The sequence below is a fragment of the Haliaeetus leucocephalus genome, unplaced genomic scaffold (assembly GCF_000737465.1).
Source record: "Haliaeetus leucocephalus isolate CR32 unplaced genomic scaffold, Haliaeetus_leucocephalus-4.0 Scaffold556, whole genome shotgun sequence".
NCBI lineage: Eukaryota > Metazoa > Chordata > Aves > Accipitriformes > Accipitridae > Haliaeetus > Haliaeetus leucocephalus.
Genome location: NW_010972992.1, coordinates 5,835,149 through 5,855,303, shown reverse-complemented (window position 1 = coordinate 5,855,303; position 20,155 = coordinate 5,835,149). Strand labels below are relative to the sequence as shown.

Here is a 20,155-nt window from a genome sequence, read left to right as displayed (position 1 = left end):
TCCTACCCAAACTGAGGAAGTTTTCAGTGGGACCCAATTCAGGGCATCACCAAGCACTTCAAAAACCCTGCCCTAAGACACTTGTTGCTATTTTCGGGTGCGTTTCCTTCCCACCCAGCTCAAGCACCAACAGTTCTTTTGCCTTTTGGTCCCCTGCCGTCCGTTCCTCTTCCCAGACCCCGCAGCGCTCCGCAGCAGCCAGCCTGTGAACGCGGCAGGAAAAAGCTTTTCAGCACTGGACAGGACTTCCGAAGATATTAAAACATTGCTCATGGTTTTGACTCTTCTTCCAAGAAACTTTTTGAATTGTTCACTGAGATTTGGAGCAAAACTGGGTCTTGGCACCTTTTAAGTGATCCTCCCTGTAACTGTTTTGCCCACATATATTTAAGAATCTCTTAATCTGAAGCGATGAAATCAATGGTAAATGACAAAAAGGTCACAAAGTTAATTGGGTCAAGCCACATAAAGAAAACTGATATTTTACCAGAATTGAAGTTTCAGTCTATCCTTGCCCCAGAATCGTATTTCATAAACACATTAGGGACATAATAGGCCCACATGTGAGCAAAAGAGATGACGTGAAGGGTATTTATTTACCTCCTGTTCCGCATCAACCAAATGTTGTAAAAGTGAGCTTTTACAGCACCGGTGTTTGACAGACACCTTCCTACTCCCTGCCAACAAGCTCGGTCCCTGGGAGAGAAGCTTGAACACTGCGGTGCATCGGAGCTCATCCCAACTCAAGGGGATGGCCCGGCTGCCCTGCGGATGCCCAGGCAGGATGGAGAGTGGGGGTATGGTAGGGTGCGACCCCCAAACACCGTGATTCAGGCCTTCCTGAAGACGAGGACCCAGCTTCATTGAGTTTCGGTGATCAGGCCAAGAAGCAGATAAAGCCGGAAAGAAAAACGCTTCAAACCGGAAACAAATTGTGACAAGCAAATTGGTTGTTTAAGGTTTTTTTCACTTCTAATCATCGCTGGTGTTACTGGTGAAGAAGCCTATTTGTTCACAGCAGATTATTTTGAAAACTCACCCATCCCATGCTGGGATGCAGTTGGATGATGCAAGCTCAGAACACCAACAAGAATAAAACAAAATGCCTTAATTCCCCTGCCAGACTCAGGAGATGAAACAGGTTTATTATGCCTGCTAAGATGATTCAACCCAACAAGCTCTGTAAAAGACGAAATTCAAAGGGAGCTTGTTCTTCCCCAACGTCTCTCTCTCTCTCTAATTTTACCTGGGAGGACTCAAGAAGCGTAACCATCACTGATGCGGAAGGAATAAAAGTTGGGAAATGAGAAGCAAAAAGAAGAGGCTATCAGTTCCAGGGTACTCAGCACTGACCAAGCCTTCACATCCCATTCCCCATGCAGAGCCACTACGGACAGAAGCACTTTGCTGGGTGTAGGCAGAAGGCGGCAATAAGTGAGGCACAAAGTGCTCTTGTCCTAACACTTGTATGTGACAGCCCGAATAAACTCCAGGCAGCAGATAAAGCATACAGAAGTGCAAGGACCTCTTAAATCTGATTCCCGACAGTGGTGGTGAAGACCGTGCTATCCAAAGCACCCCACAAGCGAGGGGCTGCAGACTGCTCTCCGTTCCCAGTGCCGCTGCTATTTCAGGTGCCCAGGGGCTGGGCCATGATATGACAAAGGGGCCAGCCTTGCCTTCACACTCCCGAGCTTGAGACGAGTCGGGACAGACAGGAACGCAGAGATGGTGCTCGCCAGCATGGCAAGGAGATCATCTACCTGCCCACCCGACTGGAACAAGCACCAGAGACCAGGGGCACGCAGAGGGACCAGGGCTCTGCCTGCCTGCTGCCCCTCTAGCGATAGCTGTACAACATCACCAGGCTAGCGACCGTACATTTTCCTACCAGCGTGCCTTCTACATCACCCAAGAGACATGCTGGGGCAGGGCTTGGTTGAGACCAAGCCTGAAGCCTGCCTGGTCCACAGCAACGCTGCCACTGGAGGCTTTGGAGCCAGCTCTGATGGACGCCTCTGCAGGGTGGACGCTGGAAGGCAGTGGCGAACCAGAGTCGCCGTGAGCTTGCAAAAGATGGAGCCCCTGCTCGGGATGTTGGAAGTTGCAGCCTGTTCTGCCTGTTCCCCGGTCACAGAAGGGAGGTGGGATCTCTCAGCGCTTGTTCAAGACTGGACTTCAAAACTGCCTACAAAGCACACGGCAAGGCTGTGCAGCAAGGTCAGAGAGCAGACTGGATCTAAAACTAAGCACGGCCCTGGTTAAATCATTCTAGTGCTGCAGAGATGAGGCGCAGCAAGGCATTTGGCAAACAATGAGAGCAGCACTTGTCTGGAGCAGAAAAAAGCTACAGCTAGGAGCTGACCTTTCCCAAACCTCCTGAGCCACTGAAGATGAGGGAGAGAAACAGCTAAAGCGAGGTATCTACACAACACTTGAGCAAGCTGTACAGAACAAAAGGGAGGGCTTGGGCTTATTGTAACCACGCTGAATACCAGCCAAGCCTCTCCATGTCTCTTAGCAGCACTGGAGCAGAAAGAGAATAATAAATAACAACAACAACAATAATAAAAAAAGCGCACCTCCTGGAGAGGAGGGGAAAAGCAAAAGGTGTTGCTACAAATAATTCATGGTACTGTGCTTCCCGCCACAACTGAGTCAGCATGACTCCATGGGCAGACAGAGCAGCCTTCTCTCCCTCAACAGCTCCAGGCTGAGCCTGCAAAAGCAAGAAAGGCTTTTAGAAGAGATCAAGGCTAGGGGAAGACCTGACTGGGTTCAGAGCCTCGGCTCTGGCTCAGATACACTATGCTCTGAGGCTCTACCTTGCATCCTGCGGTGACCGCCTGGTTTAGGGTAAAGAGCACAAAGGGATGCTAATGAGGGTTTCCTGTCCTCTGGCTAATTGGGGAAGGTGAGGCGCACACCGAAGCGCTCTGATCTCTCCTCTGAACAGCCCAGAGCAGAGGAAGGCCAGGGCACTGCTGCAGCCTGGAGAACAAGCCACACAGTGAACTTAGGTGCCACTATAGTGTCCCTTTACCGCACAACCACCTGAAGGGCAGACCTTGCCTGGCCCCGGGGGGCTTGCAGCATGGAGTGGTCGCAGAAGATGCTGGGGAAAGAAGGGATGGCTCCTCCCAATAGGCAGCAGGGCAGGGGCACCAGCCAGCCACAGCAGCCAAGCGACAGAAACCGCCTATGGAAACACCTTCCCCAGCCTGTCAGTGCTTCTCCGGACCGAAGCACGGGAAGCCAGGGTGCGATGCCCACATCAACAAACCATGAGCAAAGAAAAGGGGAAAGAGAGAGACGACAAGCTGAGAGGAGCCTCTGGGAGCCCATCTACGCTGGCAGCTGAAACTGGGGTGGGAAGAGTGAGAGTCAGGGTTGCAGAGCGCTGCTTACTTCAGTCTGGGCCCAGAGCTGCTGGCATTCATCAGAACCAAGCTGCTCCTGCAGAAGGAACAACTACCCATTGCACCAGGTATAACGACACCGGTTCAGATCCAAGCCTCCCACCCCATCCGTGACACTTCCTCAGGCAGCCCCTAATTAGCACCAGGGAGGGAGCGGGATGCTTCATTACCAGGAAAGCCCCTGCCAAGGTTCAGCTCAGCATTTCCCCAAGCAGGCTGTGCGGGCACAGGTGGCTGGTACTCCACGAGTAGCTGCCAGGGCAGATGGCACCAGCTCCACCTCCTCGCATCCAACAGTGCTTGCAGATGCCCAAAACGGCTGGAAGGACAGCTGAGAATAGGATGGCTCCACTGTGGCCAACGGGGAGGGCCAGAGCCACCACGAGAACGGCTACAAGCCATGCGCGGCTCCGCTCTGCAGAGAGATGCAGGAGTTGGTGTGAGGCTGCAGGCAGCTCGGGAGAAGGCTGCCGTTGAAGTAAAGGCTCTGCTTGAGCTGGGCCCAAGAGACCGGGCAAAACGAAGATGCTGTACAGCATACAGACGTATACTGGCCCATCCTGGAGCACTCCTGGGCCAGAGCTGGCAAAACTATTCTTCCAAGCAAGAGCCCGTGACAATACATGTATGCAAAGGGCTCATTCTGTGCCTCAGCAACCCCCTCTTCTCCCCATCACCCACAGAGGTTTGCTCTGTGCCCTCCTTCAGTCTCCTGCATCCTAAAAACCGCAGCAGCCAAGGCTTCAAGTTGCACGCTACCCTCCCCAGCCCGGAGCCAGCACCCTCCACTTCTCTCCCAGCTGCCAGCTCTGGCCACGCCACCACTGGTACCAAGTGCTCCAGGTAGAGCTCTTCGGCCAGCTTCTGAGTCCATCCCAGCCTTCTTCCGAGCCTCCTGGATCAGAGCAGTGAGGACAAGCAGCAGGGAGACAGCAGCTGGCTGCAGGCAGGGAGGATGGAGAGTAGCTTCTGCCTTCAGCTTCAGAGCTTTCAGCTTCAACTCGCCATCCAGATCTGCGCCTTGGTTCTCCCGTTTACAAAAAACGCAGATAATAATAATAACCAAACCCCCAGTGTCAGTAGGTAAGTAGCTCAATATAAGTAGTAGGGATTAATAACAGGCTGGCTTCGTCAAGTGCTTTGAGATCTTGAGGTGAAGAGCTCTACCTAATAAGCCCCAAGCATTCACATTAAAATGTTTCTCCAACTTAATAACAATAATCATAAATGTAAAGTCAAAATTGCTCTGTTCCACTGTATAGGAAAGAAAAAAACGCTACTGGAGCAGCTTGCTGATTGCTTACCGTACCCTGCCAGGCCCTCTACAGCACGTGCCTGCCTGCCCACCCCATGTTCCACAGCAGGACCCGGCCATGCAGCCGAGCCACCGAGAGGAACACCTGAGAGGGGCTCCGGCGGGCACACGGTTCCTCCCCGCCAAGACCGAACCCTTCTCCTTGGCAGGAATCTTGCCAAAGGAGGAGGAGGAGAAGGAGGAGGAGGAGGAGGGTCCTGAACACCCACAGAGGAGGGAGACGTGGGGAAAACGCGCAGGTGACTCCTGGCAGCTCCCCTCTCCCCGACCAGCAGAACGTGTGTTTGCCAGCCTGGACCCGCTCCAGATCCCAGGGGAGTCCATCCCTTCTCTGAACGGGCCGAGAAAAACGATCGGAAAAGCACAGCCAGAAACTTGGTTACAGCTCACGGGTGGGCAATGGGAGGGTGGGATGTACCTGTTTTCATGGCTTAAAGCGTCTCCAGCGACAGGGAAGGGGTAGGAGAGAAGAAAGACTAACAACGCACAATGGCCACGCTGCCGCGCTTCGGACAGCCACAAATCCCTGCAGCAAGGACCGCGGGCAGGAGACAGAAAGATGCTTCCCCGCAGCATGCCCGGGAAGGTTAGGGCAGCCTGCACCTCTGGGGACCCGCTGGTAGCCGAACCGCTGGCGCTGGGTATTCTTGTTCATAGGGAGAGCCTGAAATTGAAGAATGACGACGTCTGTGTCAAGGTGGCTGCCTTTTAATCTACTGCTGTTGGATTAAAAACTCTCCCTCTCTGGAAAGCGGTGGGTGCTCTCCTGCTAGAGCCGCTTAAAGCAGACTGGACTGGGGAATACAAAGTGGAGAGCAACTGGCGAGGCTGGGCAGCAGAGGGGAAAAAGCCGTGATGCTCAAATATATCTTTTCAATCCCTGACCTACACTGATGGACAGCGAGCCGACATGCACCTCTGCGTCCCACCGTTCCCCACTTGGTCCCCAAGGACGGGGACACCACTAGTGGGCCACACCAGTCCCGTCCCAAATCCTGCCTGAGAGCAACCGCTGTTAAAAACCCGTGTTAGAGAGGAGAAGCCGCCACCGCAGAGCAGACAAGAAGCCACTGAAATGGCGGGACAGAGCTGCGGGCCTGTTGAGGAGCCTGCCACGGACAGTTCCTCAGCCAGAGGACAAGAAGCACAAGAAGTAGCGAGCGAGCATGCCTAAACAGCAAAAGGACGACGGCCTGTGCACGATAAACCCACCCCGGGGGCCAAGGTTGAGCTTTCCTTCTGGAGAAAGGGACAAGGCCCCTCCACGACAGCCCGAGCGAGCCTGCCCTGCCGCCACCCCATACGTGAGGCCATTTTGCGCTTCGCCGGCGCAAAAGGCAAGGAGAGCCAGCAAAGAAGAGGGCAGAGCTGCTTTTGGGGGCTTCCTTGTGGCAAAAGGGCAGAGGGGAAACGTGAAGGCCCCCGGGGGCCAGAGCCCGTTGGGCGTGTGTCAGGCCGGCGAAGGCTGGCATTAATTCTGCATGAGCGCGAGGCGCCCGTTGCCATGGAGATCGGTGAGGCTGGCGCTCCAGCCCAGGCTCTTGCCTGTGCACATTTACTTCTCTTCCCGGGCCCACCCTCGCTGCCATCAATATTAATTGCATCAGCCAGGGCTTGCTCGGTGAGGGAGAAGGAGCCGCCTGCCCTGCTCAAAGGCCTTCGCCGTGGGGCCGGGAGAGCCACACGCAGGCAGCAGAAGCGGGGTGTCCACCCCACAGGCCTGGCCGGGCCATGCCAAGATCGGCACCGGCTCTCCTGGGAAAGAAAGGCAGAGCCGTCAGATCGTGTGTCGTTAACGCCACGCTGCTTAACCCGGGCACTTTGGCGCAGAGTCCCTACCCCTGGCACAGCCAGGGCAGCGTTAGGGCCATGCTAACCCCAAGTCCTCGAGCCCCGGTTTTGCCCCATCTTCACCCACTTTGTCCCTGCCTACGACACGGTCAGTGACTTCGTGCAATGCCGCTGACGTGGAGCTGGAAAGCTGCAGTTAGCCTCAGTGAGCAGCAGCAGACCAGGGGCAAATGCTGGCTAAAAGGGCTGCCGGCACCCCGGCATAGAGCCCCGCAGGTACCAAAGGGAAGGCATCACCCCTCCTTGCTCATCAGGATCACGCACATCTTTATTTCCACAGCTTAGCCACGGAGCTGTGCTACACCGCAGCTGCATATCCATGGCTCCCACAGCCACAAGAACCTCTCCAGAACAAGTCCCCAAACCACTTAAAAGTTTTCAAGCCGACACGTTCTAAGGATGGAAGGTCCTTAAGAAGCTGAGAGAATGGTAGGCATCCACCATCCAGTTTGGGAGCCTCTGTGACGCTCTCAGCTCTCCAAGGATCTTGCTTGCACAGCCCTACATACGACAGAGGTCTCAGAAACGAGGTATCTCCTCCTGAGACCACAACGTGGTAGTTCAGCACCCCCAAACACACTCTGCGCGTCTGCGTCACACGGGGAGGCAGCGAGGGGAAGCCCAGAAAGGTGGTCATTGCCGGCCAAAACCTTCTCCAGCCCAGCTGCCTGAAAAAAACTCTTCATTTCTAAAAGCCACCACGACTGAAATCAAACCTGCCAGCAGCAGCAGCAGAGCAGTCAGCACTGCAGCCTGTCATCACCCAGGAAAGGGCAGCCTGGCACCTCGCAGGGCTGACACCTGCGATGCGGGCAGCAGGGGCCAAGGTAGACAAAGGAGGAGCAGGAGGAGAGCTGACTACATGGTCTCTAATTGGGGGTCAGGAGGGGTGGGCAGCAAGGGAAAATGTGGATCAGTTGGAAGATCTAAAAGCAAAATCGTGTGCTGGAGGCAGGGAGATGGTAGGGAGCAAGATGAAGGCAGTGCCGGGGGTGGGCAGGGCAGGGTGGAGCAGGGAGGAGTTGAAAGCATCATGTTCTTGGGTCTAAAACATCCAAGTCACTCTTGCAAATCAAACATCATCTTAAAAGACTCCCTCATTAATCTGTCATGAGCCCCCTGCGAGAGCAGCTCTGAGCAGACTGTCACAGCTCCTAATCACTGGAAGAATTCATCAGCCTCCATCAGAAAGAGGAACAGTTTGGAAACGCGCTCCACAGAGATGCGAGCGAGAAGCCAGCCTCAGCAGCAGGCTCCCGCTGCCCTGCCTGCATGCCCCGCTGGGCACAGCTCCCCCGAGCCTCGCCACAGAGCAAGCGGCCAAAAGCAGGAATCTGCCCCAAGCAGCCACGTCGCCGCAAAACCCTCAAAGCTCAGATGGGATGGCAGCCTGTACGTAGCCCACGCAAGGGAGGGAGGCAAGGGCAAGAAAAAAAAAATACTTGAATTGTTTTAACCTGCTCCCATCTGCCTGCAGAGGCCACGCTCTGCAAAACAGAGTGTTTACGAATCAGGGAGATTAGAGAGCTCAGCAGGGAAGAAGGGCTGCAGCAGCCTCTGGATGCCGGGAGGGAAAGATGGCTCCTCCCCAGCCGCAACATGTCCAAAGCCAGCACTCAGCTGCACGGTCAGCAAAGCCAGCGCATCGGTCGGCAAAGCCAGCGCATCACCCTTTGCCAACTTTTCCCAGGCCCCAAGCTGCCAGGCGCTCTGCAAGGTCTACTTACGCTCTTTGCAAGGAGATCGCTCATACCCTTCACGCCTCCCGTTCTCCTTTGCTCTCCCTCTGCACTTCATATGAAGATCCCAAAGTCACAGGGTCTGTGCTAAGCCTGGCCTCCCCTCGGCTGCACGCTGTCTTCCACCGCGCAGGAGCCCACCCTGGGCTGTCCTTTAGCTGCGGGGCTGCCCGCCCCGCCGGCTTTGGCAGCAGCTCCGCACCAAGTACCTCATCCAGAAGAATTGGTATTCAGCCTTGGTGACCCCAGCAGGCAGAGCACCCGTCTACGCAGGACAGACAGACTCCCGTGGTGCCCCGCAGCCTGCCTGCGGAGGAGCTGGATCCCTGCTTCTGGTGGAAGGCGCTTGGGATGCCTGCCTTGGCCGAGCATCGCCTGGCACACCTGGAGCGCGCGGGGCCGCACAACTACAGCCGCTCCTGTTCTCAGCAAACACTTGCCTGCCGCTGAAACGGCAAGATTCCTTGCGTCGCTGTGACCTCAGGGCACGTTCCTACAAAAACAGCGTTTGCTTGGCAAGAAATCCTCTGTCACAGCACAGCGCCGGGTAGCATTTGCAGTGGGCTAACTTGGGAGCTGGTGGTGATGCACTAGCTCTCTCTGAAAGGTATCATGCACCGACTTCAGCATGACACGGCCAAGGGGAAGAGAAGACAAAGCAAGACAAATGCTGCTTCTTTGTCACAATGCGCCAAGACCAAATGCCAGAAGGATAGTCCTGGGGGACGTGAGGCAGAGGTGTGGGGAGAGTGAGGCAAGCTTGGGGATCTGCAACCTTAGCAAGTACCTGATACAGGAAAAAACAGGAACACCTTAGCAGTTCTCCCATCTACTCCTCTTCTAACACTTAAGCCACGTAACATGAAAGTGCATAAATTGATCCCCAAGAGAAGCTCAAACCTCACTGTAAATGGAGAAGAAAATACTCTCAAGAGATCAAAAGTGATGTCTAATAACTGCTGCTACCTTATCTACCGCTCAGCTTTTGAAGAGCTATGTTTAGCATCTCTCCTCTCCAGAGCAACCCTGAAGCAGCGTGAACTGCTTCGGCTGAAGCACACTTTGCTGTGGTGCTCAGGGTGCAAAACCCAGGCAGGGAAACGGTCACTCCCACTGCAGCAGCAGGCAAGAAAGCCAGGCTGGGTCATGGGGCGAGCGCATGGGGCTGAAGCTCCACAAGCAGACCCCGGTCCTGGCTCCCCAAGCTGTTGCCTCACTGCTGTAGGGTGTGAATATGAGCAAGAAAAAAGGAAGGGGAAGCTAAAGATGTAACCATGGTGACTTCACTGCAGGACCCCCTGGGCCAGCTAGGGACAGATGGCTTCACCAAGGAGGCATGAATTGCCCGGGATCCTGGGGCAAATAGAAAAGCACCCTGGGTCACCCCCCCTCCACCCAAGGTGGTGGGTGCAAGCACCATACCGGCAGTGCAGGAGATCAGTGTTTCAGTCAGTGCTGCAGCAAAGTCTTAGAGAAGGAATAGGCACTATGTAATTAAAAGTGAGCAGCTCCTGAGAAGCCTGGTACAAAAAATTCACCTTGCGCAGAGAGAGTGATTTTTTTTTTTCTGTTCCGTGATGTGTGACAAGGCTTCCCGCCACGCTCCGATGCTCCGAGTCCCTCCTCGCTCGGCAACACCAGCCTCAGCCCAGCCGCCCACCCGCTGACACGGCCAGAGGTGCAGAAACATTGCCACTGCTCATGCTGCCGGAGCCAGCAGCTGGGCACCCCGTCTGCCTCAGGACAGGCTACTCCAGTGCCATGCAGTTCAGGCAGGGGGTGCAAACCTCTCCCTGCTCCCCACCACGCTTCCCCCCGCGTGGCCTTGGCAAAGGAGTCGTTCCTCGGCATAATGGGGCTTGCAAGGGGAATACGGAGAGCACAATCAAGCAGGAGAGCATCTCCATTGAGCCGCCATGGCCCCGGGGCAGCTTGTGCCCCAAACGTGCATGCCTCCACGGAGCACCCCTTCCCCACACACTCCTGTTCCACTTCTCAACACAGAAAGGAGAGGTCACAGCAGCCCAGCAGCCACTGAGGGCCCACGAGGAGCACCGGCGAGGCTTAACGTCAGCCCCGCTGTCCAACAGCGTTTGTCGGGTAGGGAGCGGACACGGGTGGACGCCATGGCCCAAGGCCGTAGCGAGATGGATTACTGCTGGAGCAGATCGCTTTGCCCGCTCCTGACGCTGCAAGTCAGCTCCTGACATTTCAAACCGCACGTGTGGGAGAGGGCTGGGGCCGGGGAAAGCACGGGTGCGAAAGGTAGAGAGTGTGGGGTGGTCAGAAAAGACTAAAATGCATCTGTCGGCAGACAAAAAAAGACAGGTCTGCAGCACCTTCCCGTTCTACTAACTGAGATCAGCCCTGCCATGAAGGCTGCACTATTAATTCATTTTGCAGCATCCAAGCCTTATATTGGCTTGTGTCAAAAGAGAAATAGGCTGGGATTAGCAGCCAAAGCCAGCAGGGTGTTCCCAGTACTGCCACGCAGAAAAGGAATAAAATTGAAGAGCTTGTGTTTTATTTTAAGTTATATTTTCATGGCTCTCTTCCCAGGGCAGCCAAGTGTCCCCTCCACTGTCCCCCTGAGAAGGCACAGAGCTGCCCAGAGACCCACCTGGCTCCTTTGAGGAAACTAAAAGCCCAAGGCTGCCTCCCGGTATTCTGTCCGACAGAGACTGGAGAAGGAAGGGCTCAGTGTGAATTTGGCAGCGGGAGGAGGTTACGAAGAGCACACACGTCTCCCAAGGCGCGGGCCAGCCCCGGCCTTCTTGTCATCAACACACTGCAAGGTTGATCTTTAGGGCTGCAGGTAGGCTGTGGGCAGCACGCATAACTAGGCAGAAAAGGCAAGGGGAGGTTAAGCACCTGAGGTGACTTCTAAGCCCAAGGCAATTATTTTCCCCTCATTACATCCATGCCAATAGGTTACTGGCCAGAGGAAGCTGTTCATCAGAATTATGGGATGTTAATTAAAACCAATCAAATAAAAGGAAGGAGCGTCTTTTCCCAATGAAGTATCAAACAGGAGGAGCAAGACCAGGACCTCTGATATGTGGCTGGTGCTCAGGCACAGTCAGTGCTCTGTGCTGAAGAGCACCACAGCCCTGCACAGCCAGGTAAAACCTCTCCCCACGCCTCCTCCTCATCTGGAGGGCATCTACCTCCTCGGCTGCGAACACATGCAGGCACAGGGCTGGAAGACAGAGGTCGTGAAACACCACTTCCGAACACCACTTGGCTGTCCCTAACAGAATGGTCCCCTTTGAAGGGAGGCAAGGCACGCACACCCTCCAGGCTCTCTCGCTACCGGAGCACAGCCAAGGTAATGCTCAGTCTGCCCAAACTCATCATCTACAGGTGGGGAGTATTTCCTAACACCCTCCTGGCACAGATCAGATGCTCTGTAACGCACGGCACCGTTCACACCCCACGAAGGCAGAGATGGCCACCAGCAGGGACGTGGGGAACCAGTCCTTGCAACGCTGCAGGTGGCTGTCTCGCTCTTCACCCGACGAGGCAAAGCCAGAACGTGGTGCTGAAGAGAGGGCATCCAGCAGCCGGGTGAAAAACAATGCCCAGGACTCAGAGTATTGTAGGATTAATCCGCTAACCGATTTCCTATGCAGACTTGAAAAGCCACTTGCACCAGCATTTTCTCTGCCTAACCCCATACCTGGACCAGTACTGCAAACCCTGTATTTATGGGGCTACCGGGCACAAGAAAGCATTTTTCCAATACTTAATTTCTCAGATGTCCTCATCTCATGCATCACTGCTGCTTTTATGCATCCATAAATAAGTGTTTAGCACTGCTCCCTCGGCCTGGTGCAACGGGTTGGGCTGGCATCACTCTGTCCACACTCGCCAAAAGGAAACGGCTGTCCAGCCCTCTCAGCCTTCTCGGATGTTTCCAAACCCAGCAGAGACAGGCCCCAGAGCTGCTTGGTGCCATTAACACATCTACAAAGGTACACAAATGCCAGCAAAAGGGCTGGCTCCCACCACCCTGGCGACCTATCGTGACTCTCCCTGTCCGTGAGGGATGCTTGCTGGAGAGAGGCTGAAGCAAGATGTAGTTCTGAGATAAGGACACACCCCTGCGCTTGATCCAGAAAGCTGCTGGGGCCGGCAAGAAACCCAAACCTGCCAGACCAAAAAGCAAAAGGGGCCACACCAGACCCTGCCGGGGAGACCCCAGCTGCATTGCTCTGCTCTCAGCCCCTCGCCTCTGCTTGCACCAGGGAACGCCGGGAGGAGGCTTGCCTGCACCAGGGACAGGAATAGAGAGTGTGCGAAGGCACGGTCAGAGCCAAAACTGCCACCGGCAAGGCAGAGCCCTGCTCTCCTCCGCCGGCTCCCACATGAGCAGGGCAGCTTCGTGTCCTGCTCGCTGCTCTTGGCTCTGCACCGTCGCGCTCCACGCAGACCTCGCTAACAAGTTCCCCAGCCGAGGGGGCTTTCCACATCCCTGCAGGGCACCCAGGGGAGGAGGGATGGCAGGAGGAGAGGGATATTGGGGAGCTGACCCCCAGAGCCCGGTGCCTCATCCTATTGATCCACCTGAGCAGCCAGCCCAGCTCTTGCCAGCCTGGCTTCACGGCTCCGAGAGGGTTTATTGTTCTCCCTGCCCTCCGCAGAGCAAACAACAAAAGCAATCTTGCCTCTCGCACACAACTCCACCAAGGGATGCTGCAAACAAACAGAAATCAAACCTCTCATCACAGACGCTGCAAGAACAAGGAGAGGGGAGGAGGTACCCTCCGAATCCTCCCCCACCATTTTTTTTCACCCCAGGGGATGTGGGAAGGCACAGCCCACCCTGCCTGCCCCCCCGTACCGCACCTGCCAACCCCCCCTCCAGAGCACTCCTGCCCTGGGGGGGGCCACAGCTGAGCCAACATCCACCCCCTCTCCAGCTCCCTGCCCAGACACTCCCCAGCTCCTGCCTCCCACTGACAAGAAACGAGAAGAATGAGCCGCCTTGGATGCCACCGGCCAGTCCCTCAGCTGGGGAAAAGGCAACAGCCTTCACGGAGCACTGCATTTAAGTCAGCCAGGCCTTAAGACTCTACAGAGCTTAACAATCCCCTGCCCAGCTGTGGGAATGCCAGCGGCGTGGGAGATTTGGGAGAAAGCAGTGAGTTAACAGCATTAATGGCCTTGTTTCAAAATGAAGCAGAGACCACTCTATAAATCAATGCGTGGCTGAAGAGTTTACTAGGGTAGAAATTGGTATTGGAAGAAAAGGAAGAGATAAATAGCACATGAGTGCTAATTAGAGACACCTCCCTGCTGGCTGGCAAAGTCTTTCACCTCCAGCATCGCCGGAGCACCGGGGCAGCAGTTGTGGCTGCAGCACCTTTTGTGTATGCAGGACAGGGTCTTTGCAGAAGAGATGCCTGAGGTGTGGAAAGCCACTTGTTCCCATGAAAACTGAGGTCTGACATTGCCAGGGCAGATGATGATTTCTGTCTGGCTTTGCACCACCACTTGGAAGGGGAAAGGACCACAGCAAAACTTCCAATAGCAGGGTTTCCAGATAGAAATACCAAGCTGCAGATCCTCAGCTGGTACCGGTGGGCAGAGATCTGTTGGCTCACGGTACAGGCTGCCAGCTGGTGGCATCCCACTGCTCACCACAGAGCTGTGCAGACTTGTAGAAGATGAGGGTCTGGCCCAGAAGATAAAGAGGTGACAATCCTCAAGGAGCCCAGCTGGAGATGAAGCAATCGAGGGGCTGTGCTGTGCTTGACAGTAGCACTGTCCCCCTGTGCTGGGACACAGCCCCCACCACCTGCAGAGACCCACCGAATCCTCGCCCGCCGCCTTTGACATGCCACCAGGCATCACCTGGGGAAAGGAACACGGGGCGGCGAGGCAGAGACCTTCCCCTGCCTGGTTAGGGGAAAGGGAGAAGGGTTCGACGGCTTCCCAACCAGCCGTCCCAAAACAGACCTGTCGGTCAGACAGCCGGGCACACTTCTCACTAGCACAACACCTTGTTCCACCAAAGCCACCCTGAGAGCAAGCCAAGGACGGGAGAGCCATGGCCCTTGCTCAGCAAACCTCAGCCAAAGCCCAGCAGTTTACAAGCACAAGCATAGCCCCATCGAAGTCGGTGGGCTAGATGCAGGACCAGAGCCCCATCTCCAAACCAGCCCAGGCAATGAACGCTGCCAGTCCCTCCAGCACAGCAGAAGCAGCAGGGACCAGTCCCTTCACCCCAGAGGGGACCTCCTCCCCACGTCCCCCTGCTCCTCTCTGCCCAGAAATGCTTCCTGAGGACGACGCGAGGCATTTGCACCGTATTAGGCTTGCAAAAGGACGCGCGCTTCATTTGGCAACCCACCAAGGGTGGTAGTTTTCCATCTCCTGTGGGGACCAGAGATCTTTTGGAGTATGTCATCTGGATGGGTTGGGCTGCTAATATTTTGGAGCCCTAAGCTAGGAGTTACACCTACGTTCGTTTTTATTTTTGCTTTAGATGTCTTCTCTGGTCCAATTATAGATTAATCACATTTTATCTAGCATCCGTTTCTCCCCCGCCTCCTTCCCCACCCCCATCAGAGAAGGAAAGAAAGAAAGAAACAAACGTGTTATTAATTGGCTGCTGTTTTCTGCTGGGTTCTTATCTGTGCACGTGAAACTAGGGAGGCTGGGGAAGGTGACTGAACAGCCTGCCAGCAGAAAGCAGGGCATTTTAAACCTGATTTTCAGAGAAAACAAAGCTCCTGTGATGACACTATCTGAGCATGTGCTCGCCTGCCTGCGTCCAACAGCTTTTAAAGCCATTGACTGATAACAGCACAGCCTCAAAAACCAAAGTTCCTACAGGTCTGTGAAACCAGAAGGCTTTAGTAAGCCCAGAGAAAAGGTGTGAGGTGCTGGTGAATGTACTGCTCATCAGACACCAGGGAATCCATAGGTGAGTGGCAATCTATAGGTGAGTACCACAGTTCCAGGGAAAATGCAAGTCCACAGGAAACCCAGGTGCTGGCCCACCTGGTCTGCCAGGGAAGGACCAATAACTCTGGAAGAGGACGAGGAAAGCACCATACTGCCTGATGACTGGCAAGGTGACAATTTGGAGGTGGGGAGGGAATTGTTAGGAGAGCGCAGAAGCAGAAACCTGTGGGACCCAAGCAAGGATGGGAAAGGAAGGACGGCTGCATTACAGTCCCCCAGAATTTACATGCCCACACCCTTTCTGGCCAGGGCGGTGGAGATACCTGATGTCCAGCTGAACACCAGCTTCTACTTTGCTCTTAATGCTCATAAAGCTGAAACCTTTTGCCAGCTGGAGCACGAGCCCAACAGATTTTTTGGTAGCATTTGTACAGTGTTAGTAGCTGACTGATCCAAGACTGGATGGGCTGGGATGATTCAACTTTGGCTGCACAGCAGAAGCAGTAATTTAATAAACAGCCAACAGCATCTCAGCAACCTCTGCTAGCCTCAAAAATCACCTCTCCCTGAGCTGCTCAGCCCATGTCCCACGCACTTGCGCTGAAGAGATTCCTACCTGCTTTGTGTCTATTTAACCTCCTGGTGCCATGAGCCAGCACAACCCACTCCAGTCCCTTCCCAGCAAAACCAAGACCTGCTAAGGCAGCAGAGAGTCCCGGGGAGACACCGTGTCCACATCACTCCCCTGAAGAGGCATCCCTCCCTGCTTGGCAGGGAGGATGGATATTGGCTGCCCCGGCCATGGCGAGATGCAGCCTCGAGCTCCAGGTCCCACAAGCTGAAACCAGTCACCTCCCTCGCTGTCCTCCCCTGAGCTGCTCTGACGCTACACCAAAAAAACAGAGGGACCAAGGGAGGCACTTGTTTCTGGCTATTTCCCCATGACCTTCTCATGGTCTTTCCCTCACCTGCGACTCTGCCACATACCATGGCCACACATGGCATTTTGCTTTTTTTTTTTTTCCCTTTTCCTCTGTGCTTGCAGAGCAGCAAGCCTTTCTGCACCTCCTTCCGCTTCCCCCCTCCCTTTGCCAACATCCAGGAAGGCCCTTAGGGGACAAACACAGAATAGCCATTGGATTCAACACTGCCGCTTTTAAGGATAAGGTCCCCTTCTCCAGCCGCCTCCCTTCCACGGCCTCAGCAGATGAACCAGTAAAGCTCTGCAAACTGCTGAGCATAGGGAAGATCCCAACCTCCCTTTCCAGCCCTTCCCCACTTCCACCACAGCCGCCAAAGAAAGCCTCTGCAGAGAAAGGGCTGCTGTGCCTCCCAGGGAGCCCTGAGGGACAGTCGCTCTGCCTTCCCTCCTCATCCCAGAGAACCATGTTCCCGCATCTCCAGGGCACCGGAGAGGGCAAGGCACGGGCACCAGTGAGCTGCAGCACCGCTCCGGGCACAGAGAGCAGCCAGTCAGCTGCAAAATAGATCACTGGGTCAGGAGGCACTGTTCCACCGCCAGCTGCGGGGAAAGCACGAGAGACTCAAGCGATTTGCTCTCAAGCGCATCCTGAGCACGAGAACCGAGCTCCAGCAAGCGACGGCGTACTTACCATCTCGCGGCGTCGGCGGCGTCTGAGTGAAATAACTATTGGGCTTGTCTGCAAAGAAACAAAAAGACGGAGCTATCAGCAGTTCCCTTTGGCACACTCTCTCCTCCTCCTCCCCCCCAGACCTCTGTCCGCAGCTCCCCAGCAGCGTTTGGGCCAGCATTTCATTCCTTCGGTACGCATGGCCTGCGCAAGCAGGCACCAACACCCATGGAACACCCGGGAGGTCCTGCAAGAAGAAGGGAGCAGCAGAAACAGGAGCCGGGAGCCCCAGCTCTCCCAATAGTATCGATGGAGCATCTCTGGCTTGGGATCTGGCGGCAGCCCTCTTCTGCCTGGCAGGGCTGGGGCTTGCCTCGGCTCGTCGTGTGCCATTTCACCAGGGCGGCGATGCAAATCGTACTGTAATCACCTCGCACGCACGCACCCACCCGGGCACTGACTCACCAAGTCATTTGGGTTGAGCAGGACCGCACTGAGGAACGCTGCGGCCTCCAAGGCAAGAAGGCAAAGGTGGGAGAAAGGGGTAGCCTGGGGCAGCAGAAGGTGAAAACTCCCACGGACGTGACCGCAGGTCCCAGAGCAAGGTGGCACACAGCCTCGCCACCAGCCAGCCCTCTACATTTGGGTAACCCCTGATCAAGCAGGGGGGCGAGAAGAGTTCCGCTCAGGCAGCTGGCTCCACGGACCCTGCCATCCTGAGTGGGAAACACCCTAATGCCAGTGTCAAACTGGGCTCTGCTCTCTATTAAGTGATGTGCCCAGGGCCAGCAAAGCCAGGCTGTGGCAGAGGGCACTCCACTCCTTACGGGCCAGGCTCTTTCCCTACCACCATCACCTGGGCCCTGCTCCCGCCAGTGCTTTTTAAATGCATTTGTGCGTTTTACAGTTTTACACAGCTTTCTTCCAACCACACCCCCCCCTCCCGAGGAAACAGTGCATCCCAAAGCTAGGCTGGAGGATTTGCCTGCCCTCTAAAGGTTTTTCTCACAGCAGGTGTTTGGCACTTCCCAGCATCAAGGAGGTCAAAGACGCTGCTGCACGACGGCGTCCTCCTCCACAGGCTGCGCCTAGAGAAAGCCAGGCGTTGGGAGGGCGAGCACCTGCGCGAGGATGAAGCAACAAAGCACGGTGCCTAGAGCAGCTGGCAATGCATGGAGGTACCAACACCCAAGAGTGCAATCTACTCAGCCACACCAGGGATCAGATCAACAGCCTAACCTCAGGGAAAACTCCTCTGTCTTGCCCCAACCCTCTGCTGATTCTTCAGAGCAAGGGAACATAGCAGGGATCCTGGAGCATCTTCCACCCATTGCATATAGTGACAGGGCCCCCAATATTGTTCAGCAGGACTCACAGGAGCCCGTCTTCTGCTCCTCACCTCCCACACAGCCCTGCCGAGATCCCCGCCTCACAAACGGACCGACCGCGTCCCCCCCAGGAGCACCACCCGCGCTCAGACCTCAAGCAGCAGATCAGGAGACACAGTATTTCGGGGGGGGGGGGGCCAGGGGGAAAGGGGACACAGGACACAGAGGGTGCTGGCACAGCTGAGAGCATAAGCACACCACGCACGGTGGGGAGCTGGGGCTGGCCCACGCACGCCCGCCTTCGCAGCTCCATTCCGCAGTTCTGGGCCAACATCATCTCGGGGAAAAGTGGGGCACAGCTGCGGAACGGGCTGTCACCTCCCCGGCTTCTCCCCAGACAGCAGCATGCGAGCGATAAGCACCTGGGCACAGGGCAAAGCCCAGCCGGCAGCTGGCAGCGTCGGGAGGGCTGCTCCAGTGCCGAAACCCCAGCACGCCAGCTGACCTAACCCCTGCCTTTCCCTCCCACGCGCCCGGGGACACCTACAGTTGTTGAGGAAGAGCAGCACGGCAAATCCCAGCGTCGAGGTGGCCAGGAGGATGAGGCAGATGTTGCACGGGATCATGAAATACCGCACCACCAAGGAGACCTTGTGCTGGTACATTCGGTCCCGCTCCAAGGCCCCCGGCGCCATGGGGTACTGGCAAGCCGTCATGCTTGGCCGTCACGCTGCGGGCCAAAGCTCAACCCGCCGCCGACCCATCCAAGGCAGAGTAGCCGCAAGGCTCACATGGATCCCTCTTCCTCCCTTCCCGGTTGTCTTCGGCAGCTGCGACACCTAAGTTTTCCCGGAGATTCCCATCCTCTGCTTGCAGGAGGGCAGGGCAGGCCGGGGGCACCTTCAGGAGCAAGAGTTTGTCCCCACATCTGCCATCTCAGAGGCACAGCCTAGGAAGGGTCAGGTCTGAGCCCGCTCCGGAGGAACACGCACAGTCCTGTGCTCAGCAATCCCTCTTCCAGCCCGGGAGTTGTCAATCCACACCTGCCCGCAGAAAGCAAACTAAACAACCCCAGGCAAAAGTGCTGAGAGCTCAAGTTCTGCGGCCAAGCCCACCGGGACACGGACAAGCTGCTACCGGCGTGGGAACGGTGGGGGCTGCCGCAGCACCGACGCGCGCCGGCATCCGAGAGCGGGGCTGGGACGGAGACGGCGTGAGGGGTGCCGGCATGGGACCCCTCTCAGGCTTGCAGCCTCGGCAACGTCCGTATCGTCTCGGCAGGGATGGGAGGGGAGGTCTCACCGCTCGGCTGCCTCTCGGTTCCTCGCTCAGGCTCCGCACCAGCCTCGCTCCAGGAACGCTGAGCTTCCTCCGCCGTCCACGCCGTCTCCTCCGGAGCAAGCACCCCCCAAAGGCTCACCGGTTTCCGACCCTCCGGGACAGATCCTCGCAGCCGAGCGCCGGGAGCAACCCGAGGGTGCCGCTCAGTTGCCCCACGCCCCGGGTGAGGGCAGACGCTCCCGTTTCCACACCGAGGCTCCTTTCACAGCCGCTGCGCATCCATCCCCTCTCGGCTCCGCTTTTCTCCAGGGCAGCCGGTGAGCAGCTTTCCCCCGCCGCCGGGCTCCAGCTCTCCGGTACCCTCCCAGCCCTCCGGTGAGCAAGAAGGGACCGCAACCCCGGCTCGTCCCCTTCGGCGAGCTGCCACCTCGCCGGTAGAAAGCAACGGTGCCCGTCACGGCCACGGTGACGGCCGGAGCAGGCCAGCTCCCCTCCTCACACCGCTGTGACATGCCAATCCTTCCCGGAGAGATTCCAGCTCCCCGCGGAGCCCGGCATGGAGAAGCGACACGGTGATAGCGATGGAAAGCAACGGGTGGGCGACCCCGGGTGGGTTGGGGGCGTGAGACGGGGAGCTCGCAGACCTTAACGCCGACCTTCCGAGGGTTCACCCCACGCGTTGGCCGAAGGGAGAGAAGACGAAAGAGCGAGGAGGAAA

General features: G+C 56.4%; 1 protein-coding gene across 1 annotated transcript in view; it reads right to left on the bottom strand.

Moving 5' to 3' along the window:
• AGRN (agrin) overlaps nt 1-20,155 on the bottom strand; it is a 114,891-nt gene that overhangs the window by 46,035 nt on the left and 48,701 nt on the right. Inside the window, exon 3 of the mRNA XM_010577375.1 lies at nt 16,850-16,897. Within this exon, the coding sequence (XP_010575677.1) occupies nt 16,850-16,897 (48 nt within the window). The remainder of the gene's footprint in view (nt 1-16,849; nt 16,898-20,155) is intronic.